The sequence below is a fragment of the Bos grunniens genome, chromosome 17 (assembly GCF_055505025.1).
Source record: "Bos grunniens cultivar Pamir isolate PY7600 chromosome 17, Bosgru_T2T1.0, whole genome shotgun sequence".
Taxonomy (NCBI): domain Eukaryota; kingdom Metazoa; phylum Chordata; class Mammalia; order Artiodactyla; family Bovidae; genus Bos; species Bos grunniens.
In genome coordinates this window covers 18,567,841-18,581,812 of record NC_141181.1, presented here as the reverse complement: position 1 = coordinate 18,581,812, position 13,972 = coordinate 18,567,841, and the positions used below count along the sequence as shown (strand labels likewise).

Below are 13,972 nucleotides of genomic sequence, written 5' to 3'. Positions count from 1 at the left end.
TGGAAACATTCTTTTTTAAATCTATTAAATAAATGAATGATTTATTAATATAAACTATTAATACAAAAAAAGGGGAAATAGCTATTAGTCGATGTTGGTAGTTATTTAAATATTCCCTCTTTGACACATCCTAAACACAAGACGTATGTATTTATGTATTTTCAACTGTATGGGCTTTTTTTTAATTACTTTTCTGAGATTTTTTTAATCTGAGGAAAACAAGTTAATAAAAGTGATGAAAAACATGAAACGTATGGTTTCCAGCTATGAACCATAAAATTACTTTCCTGTCTGCATATATAAAGTGTCCTGAAAGCATTTCAGGCAAACCACTGAGGCCCACAGAAGTAATAAATTTTATAGATACCTGTTTGTTGACATAATGTTCATTGTAATTGGCTATAACCTATTTGAACAGATTTTCTCCTTCCAGTTCACTCTGTACTCCTAAGCCCATTCCCCACCCCCAAGACAAATATTGATAAAATTGCCAAATCCAAGTTGAAAATACAGGCATAATGGAGATTAAGCTAAATCCTTTAATTAGTAGCTCATTTATTTGAGTTAACCAATTCTATAGAATGATAGAAGAAATGCTGTTCAACCAGCAAAGGGAACATATCAATCAATTATTTAGTTACTGACTACATGTAGAATATTTCATTTGAAAGTTTGCTATTCAAAAGTTCAGTGTTTTTTAAACTTAGGGTAGTGATCTATTAGTGAGAAAATGAAAGAAGTTGAGTGGGTCATTATCGTTTGAAAGCATTTGAAAACTTAAAATAGAAATAAATTAGAGTATAAGATACAAGAATGTGCTGCACAGTGTAAGGGTCAGTGTTCTGTGAAATTTTTGCTTCCCATAATGTTATGTCTATAGGAAACATGCTTATCAGAGTACAGATACTTGGTTGTAGTCAAGAGTTTGAAAGCCACAATAGTTTCTAATCATAAGGAAAATCTATTTATGTTTTCTTCAGTCTGTGACAAAAATAGTGCCTACAGTATATGGAATATCTATTATGTCATTAGCTATTTTATTTGTGGGGCTTCCCAGATGACTCAGCTCTAAGAATCCACCTGCCAACGCAGGAGACATGGGCTTGATATAGTTTGATCCCTTTGTCAGGACCATCCCCTGGAGCAGGAAATGGCTATACACTCCAGTATTCTTGCCTGGAAAATTCCATGGAGAGAGGAGCCTGGCTAGCCAGCCATGACTTAGCGACTAAACAGTAACATTTTATTTGTAGCTTTTTCTTACTGTGGTCTTCTGGGTTAGATATCACCTCAATTTTATAGATCAAGGAATAGGGTCAGAGAGCTTATGATTTGTCCACACTCAAATCATGCTCAGGTCTGTCTGGCTTAAAGCTCCAGACTATCTCTCTATACCAAACTAGGATTCAGCCCAGAGAGATTGGGAGTCAGTTTTTCCATCTCCGAATGCCAAAGCATATGATGACAACAGTGTATTCCTTACAGGAAAATGCTTTGGTGGTCGTTTGGAAATTATTATGTAGTGATAGCTTAGTTCACATAATCATTGAATATAAAGATCCATGGCTTTTTTAAACTGATAAATTTGTAATGGTTTACTTGGATATAGAAGAAGATGGGATAGGGTGAGGAAAATTCTTTTGATCTTCTGCACTATATTTGGTAGCCTTTAGAAAATTGTTGGATTATTAGTAAGTTTATTCAGTCTTTGTATATATAATTGCTTTGCTTTGTTGACCTCAATAAATTAATTTCTTAATTCTATAAATTGTATCAGTATCTAACTGCTAATAAGAGTTTGTTTTTAATTTGTTCAGCAGTGTGTGAAAGTAAAGATTTACCCGATGCAGTTAGAACAGTATTAAAACAAGAAATGAATCGTCTTTTTGGAGCAACGAATCCAAAGAACTTTAATGAAACTTTTCTGAAAAGGAATTCTGATTCATTGCCACACAGATTATCAGGTAATCAGTTTATTTTGTCCTTATCTCAGCCTCTAAAACAGCTTCAGTTTTTACTATAGTGGGTCATTGACAGGTTACACACTTTTTGTATGACAGAGGCAAATGTGTATATATCACATTTTAATCCTATGAAACAGGCAGCTTAACCTCCTATACATTTTTTAGTGTTTTAGATAAAATCATTACTATGAATCAAGGTTAGTAGTTTCTCCTGGTTCTGCATAGGCATTATAAAGAAGCAAGTGTAACTGAATTTAGCTAGCTATTACATACACTGAAGGAGGATCTTCTTATTTTTTTCTCTCATTAGCATGCTCTTAAAATTCATGTAGATGCAACCATCGTCTTTAATTTCTCATGCTTATATAAGCTGTGAGACTTGGCAGTGCTGGACACCTAAAACCATCTCCCAAGCAGGGATCATCTGGCAAGAGTCTGTGCTAATGAGCCAAGGTCTGGACTTGATGGGACCCCTGGGTAGTGCTTTAGCAGTGTACTCATACCTGTCAGGGTTGGGTATCTCCCACACCCCTCTCCGTCACACCAGACACACACACACACCCCCCTACCTGTCAAAACACACACACAAGTATTCTCCTTGATCCCGAATTACCTTCATTTTAGAAAGAAGAAAGCTATCCATGGTCCCACCACACAAAGACAAATATTATTAGAAATATTGGTGTTTTTTCATAGTCTCTCTCACCTTAATCATTCTCTTGGTTTGGACAGTTAGACTTTCTGGTCTACTGTCTCAGGTTTTTGTTTTTTCAAATGGCTGTTTGCACTTTTCTAGTAAAGTGCCACACTGTGTGCACATCGATCCTGCTTTTATATTTGAATGGATAGTAGGTAAAAACGCTGGGTTTACCTTGAAATAAACATTTGTGTTTTCCCTCTCATTTAGCTGCCAAAATGGTATATTATTTAGACCCTTCTAGTCAGAAGCGAGCTATAGAGTTGGCAACAACACTTGATGAATCCCTCACTAACAGAAACCTCCAGGTAAAGAGTTTTTCATTATTTCTCTGTAAGAGTTACTTGACTCTTTGTTTCTGTTTTTACCAGGATAATTTTCACCAATTAATTTTTTTTTGTTATTTATGCATACTCTTTTCCAAACTATTATGACTCCATCTCAGAAACTTAGTTTATCTTAAATTTATTTAAGATTGTATATGTGTGCACACATATACAGCAAGATGCCCTGGAGAAGGGAATGGCTACTGTCCACTCCAGTATTACTGCCTGGAAGATTCCACGGACAGAGAAGCCTGATTGGCTACAGTCCATGGGATCTCATAGGACAGAGCAACTAACACTTCCACTTTCAGTTAGATTAGAACCTTGTAAAGAGTCAAAATTTGTGGGGTACTAAATATCTGGAAACTTCATAGTGTTTTCCAAGTGAAAAGGTGAAGAAAGAAAACATGAAAATGCAAGTCACCATGATTCATTTAAAAATATAAACAGACTTAAGGGTTTGGTTGAAAGAATTACTAGTATTCATGAAAATTTTTCCTTGGATGTATATGCTTTGTATTTCTGAGACTCTCTTTCCTTCTTCATCAGTGGACATACCATAAAGGTTCTCTTTAATTTGAATAGAAGGTTAAAAAATAATGTTTGATTTTGCCATCTGGCTCTGAGCCTCCAAAAAAATTAAAGACTTGGGTATAGTCATTGACAGTGGCATGTAAATTCCAACAGTTAACGCACAGGGCCAGGTAGGTTCAGGCTGCATTCCAGAGGTTACCTGCTGAGAGCTGAGTGTCTTTGGATGTAGCACCTTGCTTGTGTCACCTTAATCCTGACCCTGTTTATATATCCATCCTTTTGTGTAAACCTCGCAGTTCTGAAGAACATAATTCTAATGGAATGCATAGTGGGAGTAAATACTTTCCTATATATGTACATTTTGCCTCTCATTTTGAAAACCTTTTGGGAATGAAATGTCCAATAAATTCACAGTAAATTTTTTCCTTTTAAGCAAATTATAATGTGACCTTTTTTCTTTCTCCAGACATGTATGGAGGTATTAGAAGCCTTGTGTGATGGTAGCCTAGGAGACTGTAAAGAAGCTGCTGAAGTTTATAGAGCAAATTGTCATAAGCTTTTCCCTTACGCTTTGGCTTTCATGCCTCCTGGATATGAAGAGGATATGAAGATCACAGTTAATGGAGATAGTTCTGCAGAAACTGAAGAACTGGCCAATGAAATTTGAACATCATCAAACAAGCAAACGGAATGACTTTGGACCATATCTAGTGTATAATATTTTTGTCACGCACCTGCTGCATTGCTCTAACTTACACAGAATGAGAAGAGTAAATGTTCTTGCCTTCAAATAGTGTTTTACGTTTTTTATCCTGCTGAAAAAGTATATATAAAATATCTAACATATTACAGGATATAGGTTCAGTTTCTTAAAAAATTAAAAGCTGCTAAAATTGAGGGGTTAAAAAAAGATACCTTATCCTATTCCTACCTACCCACCCATGTTTTTAAACTAATTTATATAAAATCTGGAGGCTGTTACAGCTAACAAAGCAGGTGTGTGGCAGAAATATTACTTTAAATTTGTCTTGTGAGATTTTACTATATCTCAGACAGCGTAAATGCTGTTTTAGCACTGGATTCTTTCACTGAGCACAAAGAGTTGTTGGGGCTTTAGCATCTAACTGATTTTGTTACGGGGTTGATTATGACCATAGGAAGTATGCAATGTGAATCACTATTTACAGAGAAACCTACAACAGATGCTTGATGTTGTAGAAGCTGGGACATATAGATACCAAGCAGAATTATAAGAAAACCTAGAGGGTGTTCAATACGCTTGTTGTGTTTCCAAAATTCACTGTACATGATCAGTTTGGTGTTCTTGTACCACAGTTTTTAACTGAAGGAACCAGTTGGAACAATCTCAATTCTAACTAAAACTTGAAGAACTAAAATAACAATGCAAACCTTTCAGCATTGTTTTGGCCAAACTTGTTAAAACTGTAATGCAAGAACCAAATGCACTGTGATGTGGCACCAACTAATTAGCAAGCATGAACTTTTCACCCAAGAGTGAAAAAAGAAAATCTACCATGGCTTGAAGTTAAAGAGCAGAACTCCTGACTACCATTCTATGACTGATCAAGAGACTAATAGTTAAAAACCTCAGCAGGCCTTGTTCACGATATGCAGAAAAAAATGTGCTGCAGTTTAGATACCTCTGGAATTTTTCCACAGTGTCACAGGTTTGTAATACTTGAAGCCCTACATTTCTAAGAATATATTTCTTGCTCAGTTGTTTCAGGCAAGCCCAAGACTTTGTAATTTTTAAAGGGCCCAAGATTTCTTTCTTTCTTTCTTTCTTTTTTTCAATAACAGACCAGCTTCTTTTTCCTGCAGTTACAGATGTAATTTCCTTTTTGTTGTCAAACATAAGGTACCAAATATGATGCAATAAATTGTTTTGAAAAACAGTTGTGTGAATATTTCAACTAATATGTGTTGGGCTTCTGTGAAAACACACAGGTGGAAACAGAGGTGCAAGCCAGAGGTAGTGTAGTGTGCTGTAAGGCTAGTTCAGATGGGAACTTTTTGGAATGGACTTAGTGTTGGTGTCAGGGAAATTCCATTAAGCAAGCATAGTGCTGTTCCTGCATTAAGATTTCCTTGAGGGCTAGGATGGCAGCAGGTACTATGAATATATTAGTAATTTGAAAGGAAAAGTGAGAACTGCTATTTTGTTTGAGAAAGTGAGCCTTAAAATTTTAAACCCAAACACTGAGAACTAGCCAGAGGCTCTGTATTCTCATTGCATTTTCAAGATCTCAACAAATAAGGATATTAAGTAAAATGAATCGATTGTATATAATTGACCTTTTTGTGGTACTTTTAGTTTATAGAAAGTATATTCTAAAGGGAATTTTCAGGAGACCTGATCCTTTTACTGATTGAACAGTTGTGCTAAACTCAGCATTTCATAGTACATGACCTGCATTCCACATCCCAGTCTAGTAATTTAGTGGTGTAAAGACAAGTACAGACTGGACTCTAGAGCTTTGTTATGTTTATTAACTGGCCCTGACTCAGGAACATCTTAACAGATGGCAAAAAAACAAAACTTTTTTCAACTTCTCCTATGAGTGGCAACTGAAGTTCTTATTGTTGGTAGAGAACACTTAGTGCTACCTCTGCCACTAGTGAGGTGTTTGGAGGAGGCACCAGCCATAAAACAGGGGGTGTATGTGTGAATTATGTTTAAACTCTACTGTATATTGAAACAAAATTCTTATATTTGTCTTGACAATGTTCAAATGATGTAGATTGTCTTAGAATGAATATTCATAAGTACTAAGAACTCTTGATGCAGAGGCCACCCATGAGGAGCAGAATTCCTAACATGTATATTGTATTCCAAACCAATTTTACTGGAACTATTAAATAAATATTTTATTTTCTTTCAGGTTTACTTGATAGTGGATACATTGTCTGGTCTCAGAGGATATTGACAGAGGTTCATTTAATGTCCAGACATCACCCCTAAAACATTGTACTGTGCTATCTTACCCTGGATAGTATGAACTGAATCATCTCACATTTGCCTCATTCACTCTATTCCAAATGATGCTGTGGGGGAAAACAGGGTTAGGAAAAAAGTGGGGGGAAAAATGCAGTGATGTTGTAATCTAAACAAGTGCCTTATGTTTATTGCTAAGAACTGGTGTTATCAACCCTTTTGAAAAGAAAGGGTTCCTTGACCTGTATTAACATAGGAGAAGTAAAGTTCTTTTTGTTTTTCTTTATATTTACTACTCTTGTCATTTCTCATTTAAAAACTAAAATCTGACTATCAGATTAGTTTTCCTCAGCTTTAATTCGATAGTTGAGTCTTTAGCATTTTCAACATTTTTCTGTACCTATTTATTATGCACAAGAATAAAGATGATCTGATAGCATGACTAAAAGTAGTCCCGATACTAGTGAACAGCTTTCCTGTGGGTTTTATCACTCCCTTGTTTTTCACAGTGTTGTTTGTACTCCACGATATATTGCTGTTAGAGCTGTGAAATGAAAGCTGTGACTGTAAGAAGAGGCCAGAAAAATGTGGTCTAGATCAGGTAGGTCTAGATCATTTATCATTTGTGATAAATGCAGGGAAGTCTCTTGTACACCATTTCTAGGAATATTTCAGCTACCACATGTAGCATCTGTTCGGGAAAAAGTTTGAAAGTGAAGTGTTGGATTTTCTTAACAAGATATGTATGTATTTGTCTTAATAATTACCAGCCTTAAACTTTGAAATGACTAAGAATTCAAAGAAAGACTGACCTTTCCGATGGGAGGTAGTTTTGTTCTGCCTTGTGTTCCACCTCTTAAGTTACAGGCAAGGTTTCTTGATACCATCCTGCTGACATCTGAACTTTGCTAAACCCACTGCCAGATCTACATGAAAAACTCCCATGAAGTGGCCATGCTGCCCCATAGGGGGTGAACCTATCAAGTTTTGTTCCAGTTTTGATGGTTGGAAATCTCACAACTTGTAGCAATAAAACATTTTTGGAAAAGGTTATTCTTTGTTGAATTGCACTTTCAGTATGCTCCTACTAGAGGGATGTTGGTAGTGTGCAGGAGGTTCTGGAGAAAAGAATGCTCTCACTTTGATGAAGCAGATTATTGGGTACATACTTTAGGTTACACAGCCTATTTAACACTGCTGCGTCCATCAGGACATACCCTCCCTCATGGTGATGGAAAAATGGGCAGAAGGAAAGGGAAGCAGTAAGGAAAGCGGTGTGTTGTAGGAGAGACTTTTCCCAGCCTCTTGGTTTTCCCAGTTGGCCTTTGAAGTGATGCCATCTTGGGATTATAGCCAAAGAAAGAAAAATTGGTACTATTTAAATTAGAACTTACTGAACTGTCAACTATAGATAAACTTGGAATTTTAATCCTCAGTGCTATTTGTAAGGGTTCTGTGTGCAAGAAATGGAATACACTTTGTTTCAAGGCTTCTTGTAACAAAAGTAATCCTTGGCAATCTAATAAGATTGTAATATAGTTCTTAGATTTTTTAATACACATTTTTTTGGTGTCTAAAAAGTCTATTTTATTTCATACAACTGGTATAGTTCTCTTTAACTGAAAAAAAAAATTGATGATGGGAAATTTCCTATCTGTTATAAAGAATTCTGCTGTTGCTTAAATCCTCAACTTGGCCTCAATAAGTATAAAGTTTCAGAAACAACATAGGAGTGAAGAGATTTTTTGAATATATTCTGGATCCCATGGCCTGCTTTCAGCTAATAATTAAATTTGCCTTCTATATTTAGTTACCTGTGAATTGTCTGAGTCTCCATACCATTTTTTTGGCTGTCTTTCCAGTCTACCGTAGTTTTCTAGCATTGAGCTTTGATAAACCTGCTGTTTGTTTACTTTGATCTGCAGGTTTATCAAGTCCATTGTCTAGTGCCTGATGCCTTATCACAACTGGTCTAGGTACTGGGTTTTCTAAAGTATTCTTCTAAAACTCCTGGTGTTTCTTAATAGTGAATAACTAACCACCTCTCATCTTTCTTTTGAACTATTAATATTTGCCTTTGAATAGTCCTACTATTGGCTGACGCATTCCATTTCTCATAGTATTTTTCAGTGACCTGCTAGGATGCTTGTTTCTTAGAGAAATACCTAATTACAGTGTCAAATGATTAATACTTTGGTATTAATTAACAAACTCATGAAAAGCCATTTTTAATGTGATGTATGAAATCTTAAGAATTTACACAGGGTAGTGACTAAGTACATAGTTGATATTCAAATCTTTGTGAAATTTGCTATGAATATTGGCCTATAGATGGTAGAAAATAGCAATAAAGCACTATTAATTTTCAGGTCATTTGGTGCAAAGGCTTAAAGAGTTTTTTTAATCTATTGATTTAGAATATTCCCATTTTTCTTCCCTTTGTCCCTGTCTCTTGGGCTTCAGAGATTTCCTCAGAATACCGCAGATCCATTTTATTTTATTTTTATGTTGAATGAACTTCTCACATCTAATTTTTGGTTTTCTTCCTATAGTTTGTCAGAGGAGTGGTTGTGACTGGCCTTGTAGGAAGCAGATGACTGAAGGACCATCCTCTTTCTCAGTTGCCTGTTCATTGTGGCATTAGTTGGCAGTGAATCTTCTCATCCTTCATGTCTTTAGCAACCAACCAGCCAGGTAACAATCACATCCAGTGGAATTAAGTTACTTCAAAGATTGTCACTCAGTAGTTTTTCTTTCTTTCAAACAGTATAGGGAGACTGGTAACACAAACCACTTAACCTTTATTAAGGCTCTGTTTTCTGCGGTTAGTTCAGTTTCTCGGTCATGTCTGACTCTGCGGCCCCATGGATCGTAGTATCTCCACTTTTAATCATTACAAGTAAGGAGAGACACTAGGTGGAGGTCTGTAGTAGTTACTTCTAAACACTTGACCTATAGATAGCCAGTGTTCATCACAACTGGAATTGTGGTCTAGTTGATCTTATCTACTTAGGGCTGGCAATTGGACCTTTTAAAACTTAATCCTAGTTATATATTAGAGTCCCAGGGGGATTATTTAAAAGCCACAAACCCCAGTGCCCAGGCCCACCTGCAAAGTTCTGATTTAAATTATCTGGAGCCAGGCCTGGAAATTGGTCCTTTATTTTCTTTCTTTAAAGACTACCCCAGTGATTCTTAAGGTAGACTGTTTTGATTTTTTTTTTTTTTTTTTGAGGAAGTTCAAATATTTTAAAGAGATACAAGCAAAAAGATGAATTTTCCCCTATCTTACATTAAGGGGAAGAATTTGTATTTTGCTTTTTCCCCTCATTCTGCTGCTCTACTACCTGAGATGTGTGTGTACACTTGGTCACTCAGTAGTGTCTGACTGTTTGAGACCCTATGGACTGTGTAGCCCACCAGGCTCCTGTGTCCATGGGATTTTCCAGTCAAGAATACTGCATTGGGTTGCCATTTCCTACTCCAGGAGATTTTCCTGTTCTGAGATGCTGGTATTCAAAGAGGAAAATAAATCACTTCTACATAGTTTTGTTACATGTCCTGGTAGCTTGGCTTCATTTAAGCAATAATTCTTGTAGATGCATGATTGAGTTTTCTAATGGATGAATACCAAAGCAAAGCACAAAGTCTTTTAAATAAGGATGGGTGGTGAGAATTCATACACTCCTAATATGCATACCTAAACCTCCAATCAAATATGTAGGGTTTGTTTTTTTTTTTTTTCCTCCATAAAGGACTACATTTTCCTTCTTTCTTTTAATTGAAAGTTAACTTTAAAAAATTTTAATTTTAAATTTTGGCTGCACCGCGTCTTTGTTGTGGCAGCGGGCTTTCTCTAGTCGCGGCGTGCAGGCTCCTCTTGAGCATGGGCTCCAGAGTGCGCCGGCTCAGTGGTTGCGGTGTGTGGGCTCTCTAGTTGCAGCATGCAGGCTCCTCTTGTGGAGCACAGGCTCCAGAGTGCGCCGGCTCAGTGGTTGCGGTGTGTGGGCTCTCTAGTCACGGCGTGCAGTCTTAGTTGCCCTGCAGTATGTGGGATCTTAGTTCCCTGACCAGGGATCAAGACTCTGTCCTCTGCATTGAAAGGTAGATTCTTAACCCCTGGACCACCGGGCAAGTCCCTGCATTTCTATAAGTGAATGAATTTCTATTACAAATCTCAGGTATGAGAGGAACCCTGATTCTGTGACAGACAGAATTAAAATATGGCTTGTTGGTATAGAACCTGATAAGGAGGTTTATGTGCTACAGAATCATATATCAAATTAAAAACTAGTTTATGAGAGCTGTTGAAATAATATTCTGAATAGTTCTCCCAAATTTATCCAACCTAGTAGTTTTCTGTAATGAAATAGGAATTGTTTTATAGACCAGCCCTTATGTGTATCTACTTTATTCCTGATTGGTTAAAGATTTTGATGAATGAGACAAGGTAATACTGTTCATTGCCATTTTTGTGTTTATAGACATGGATGGTTTTCCTTTACCTTAAGTTTTTAGATCAGACAGAACCAAGTTTAAATCCTGGCTCAGGTATCTTAGGCAAGATACTAGGAATTCCTAGTTCATACAGTTGTTGGAAGGATTAAGTAACATATTGTATATAAGTGGTTATCAGAAAGCCTGACATATAAGGATTCATTATAAATATTCATAGGCATTATTTATAAGCATTCATTTAAATATTAGTATTTGCAAAAGGATGTTCTCTTCTGTTTACTTGTCAGCGTTCTATTTGATTATCTCTGTTTATCTCCTGTAGTACACTGGACCAGTATACTCAGGAAATAGTTTATAATATTTTTGTAGATATTAACAGCTCAAATTATGCTTTTTTTCCCCCTAGTGTTTTACTTTACATGTTCTAGCACTTTGGATTATTTTGCCTTTTCATACAATAGAGAAAACCACCAGTAAAACCTCTGTCCTCCCATCATTCTGACATTCATGGAAACTTACTAGTGTTAGTGAACTTGGCAGATTTCCTGATGTTGCTTTTATAGTTATTTAGAAGATACAAAATAAGACCAGTCCCAGTGTCTTTCCTTTCATCCATTCAGTAGTTAGTAAATGCCTACCACCTCTAGAAACTATGCTTCATACTGGGGATATATGACATCGCTGTTGCTCTCACAGTTTTCACAGGCTAGTGAAGGAGACGGGCAAATCAAGAAATGATTGCAGCAGCAATATATAAACCCCTAGGAATCAGTACTCATTTCTGTTTGGATGAACTGGGAGAAGCTTAACAGAGTATGTTCCTTGAGCTTGGAGAGATAAAGATGAATTTCATATACAGACAAAAGATAGCATGTGCCTAAAGGTTCAGATACATGAAACAAGGTCATGTATTCAGGGACTGTAAAATAGTATGAACAGAATCTGGGAAATAAGGCTGGAGCTCAAATTAGCAATACTTAGATGGCCTACTAAAAGACTAGATTTGGCTCTGTGGGGTCACACAGAGTCGGACACAACTGAAGTGACTTAGCAGCAGCAGAAGCAGAGGTCAGTTATTGAAGAATTAGGGAAAGATGATAAGTATTTGAGAAAATTCCACTAGCAGTGTGATGGTGAGAATAGGGAGTGAGATTGGAGGCACCAAGGCTAATCAGAAGACTCAAGCTGAGTAATACTCCTGAGTTCCTACTTGTGCCAGGCAATGTAGTAAGCATTTTGTACTGGTTAGCTCACTTAAACCTTAAAAAAAATAGGAGGCAGGTATTGTTCCTGTTTAACAGCTTGAGAATCATAATTTTCCTCTGGTCACATAGCTTGTGAGAGAGAAAAATAGGCATTCAGGCCCAGGTATGTCTAACAAAGTGCTTGCTTCAGATCAGTATAACAACTGGAAAGAAGTGAGGACAGTGAGGACAGCAGCAGTTAAGTATTAACATGAAGAAGAGAGCCAAGGATACAAGAAATGTTAGGCAGATAGCACCTCCATCAACAAGACATGAAAGTTAGCAGTGATGCGCAGGGTTTTGGCAAAAAAAACCTACCTTTAACATTATCATTAAACAGGGTCAAGAATTGAGAGGGAGAAATTGAGGGAAAAAGAAAGAGGTCTTTTCAGTCATGAATTTTAGGCATATAACATAACGTGTAGTGGGCAGCTAGGTATGAGTCTAAAACTTACAAGAAAAGTGACTTGAAGAGTGAGCCATGAGTGGTATGACTTGACAAGACTGTTCAAAGAGAATAAGAAAAGGGGGTAGAGGAAGAGAAGCTAGTGAAAGAACCTAGTAGTCAAGAAGCTAGACTTTGAAAATAATAGTTTTGAGGAATCAAGGGTTTTCAAGGATTGGGGTCAATAAGTTCAAAATCAAGACGCGATAATTCACATCAATCTAGTTGTTAACATTTTGGAATAAGTCTGGATATCAAATGTTGGCTAAGATGTTGAAAAACAACAGAGGAACTCTCAGGTATCCTGTCTTTGAGTGTATAGATTGGTATAATCATTATGAGGGCAACATTCATTTACTAAAATGAAACGTGCATAAACCAGCTATTCTGATAGGATACCTGTATCTATAGATCTAACTCTTGATATAGATCTCTGTGTCTGTAGATATATAGAGATATGCCCTGTAAACATTCCCACACATTTGCCAGATACGTGCAAGGATGTTCATTGCAGTATTGTTTATAATAATGAAACTTGGAAATAAAATGTAACATAAATGAGTGAATTGTGGTATATTCATTTAATGAAATGCTCTACAGTTAAATAAGCTAGGATTAAGTGAATCAAGAATTGCGCTCCAAAACAGTAATGATCCACAAGCAAAGAGGAAGTTAAATGGCATTATATTTCTTATATGTAGAAATTAAAAATTTTCTTCTAAATTTTTTAAGCCAGATAATACTAAGTATGGTTTATGTGAATATTCACATAAAGTAAAAGTTTAAAAACAGGTTTGGGAATTTTAAACTGTCCAGAATTCGGGACAGTGGTTCTCTTTAAACAAGGGAGAATCATGTTGGGAACGTGAGGGTCCTATAGTTTTTATTTCTTAAAAAACATGTTTGAGATAGATATGGCAAAATGTTAACATTAGGTGTTGTTGTTCATTTGGGGTGGGGTACTTTTTTAGAAAGTTAAAAAAAATTTTTTTAATTCCCTACTGGATAAAAGTGGGTGGACAAAAATATACTAAGATAATACTAACTCAGAAAGTAGAGAAAAAAATCTATAGTCAAAACAAATGCTTCTTTGGTTTCCCAGGAGGTTAAGGATACTTTTACTGATGTATTAAGCTTGATGAGAGGGCTTCCCTGGTGGCTCAGTGGTAAAGAATCCACCTGCCAATGCAGGAGACATGGTTTCAGCCCCTAGTCTGGGAAGATCTCACATACTGTGCAGCGCCTAAGTCATGCTCTACAACTATTGACCCATCCGTGCTCTGCAGCCTGGGAACCACAACGACAAGCCTACGAGCCCTAGAGCTCGTGCTCCACAACAAGAAAACCT

General features: G+C 36.5%; 1 protein-coding gene across 2 annotated transcripts in view; it reads left to right on the top strand.

Moving 5' to 3' along the window:
- NAA15 (N-alpha-acetyltransferase 15, NatA auxiliary subunit) overlaps nucleotides 1-6,429 on the top strand; it is a 72,309-nt gene extending 65,880 nt beyond the window's left edge. The window contains exons 18-20 of one of the 2 annotated variants that reach the window (XM_086346643.1): nucleotides 1,821-1,964; nucleotides 2,872-2,969; nucleotides 3,988-6,429. In XM_086346643.1, coding sequence (XP_086202769.1) covers nucleotides 1,821-1,964; nucleotides 2,872-2,969; nucleotides 3,988-4,188 — 443 coding nt within the window. In that variant the 3' untranslated portion in view covers nucleotides 4,189-6,429. Of the gene's footprint in view, nucleotides 1-1,817; nucleotides 1,965-2,871; nucleotides 2,970-3,987 lie in introns of both variants that reach the window. The other variant, XM_086346641.1, reaches the window with a different exon arrangement.
- The last annotated feature ends 7,543 nt before the right edge of the window (nucleotides 6,430-13,972 follow it).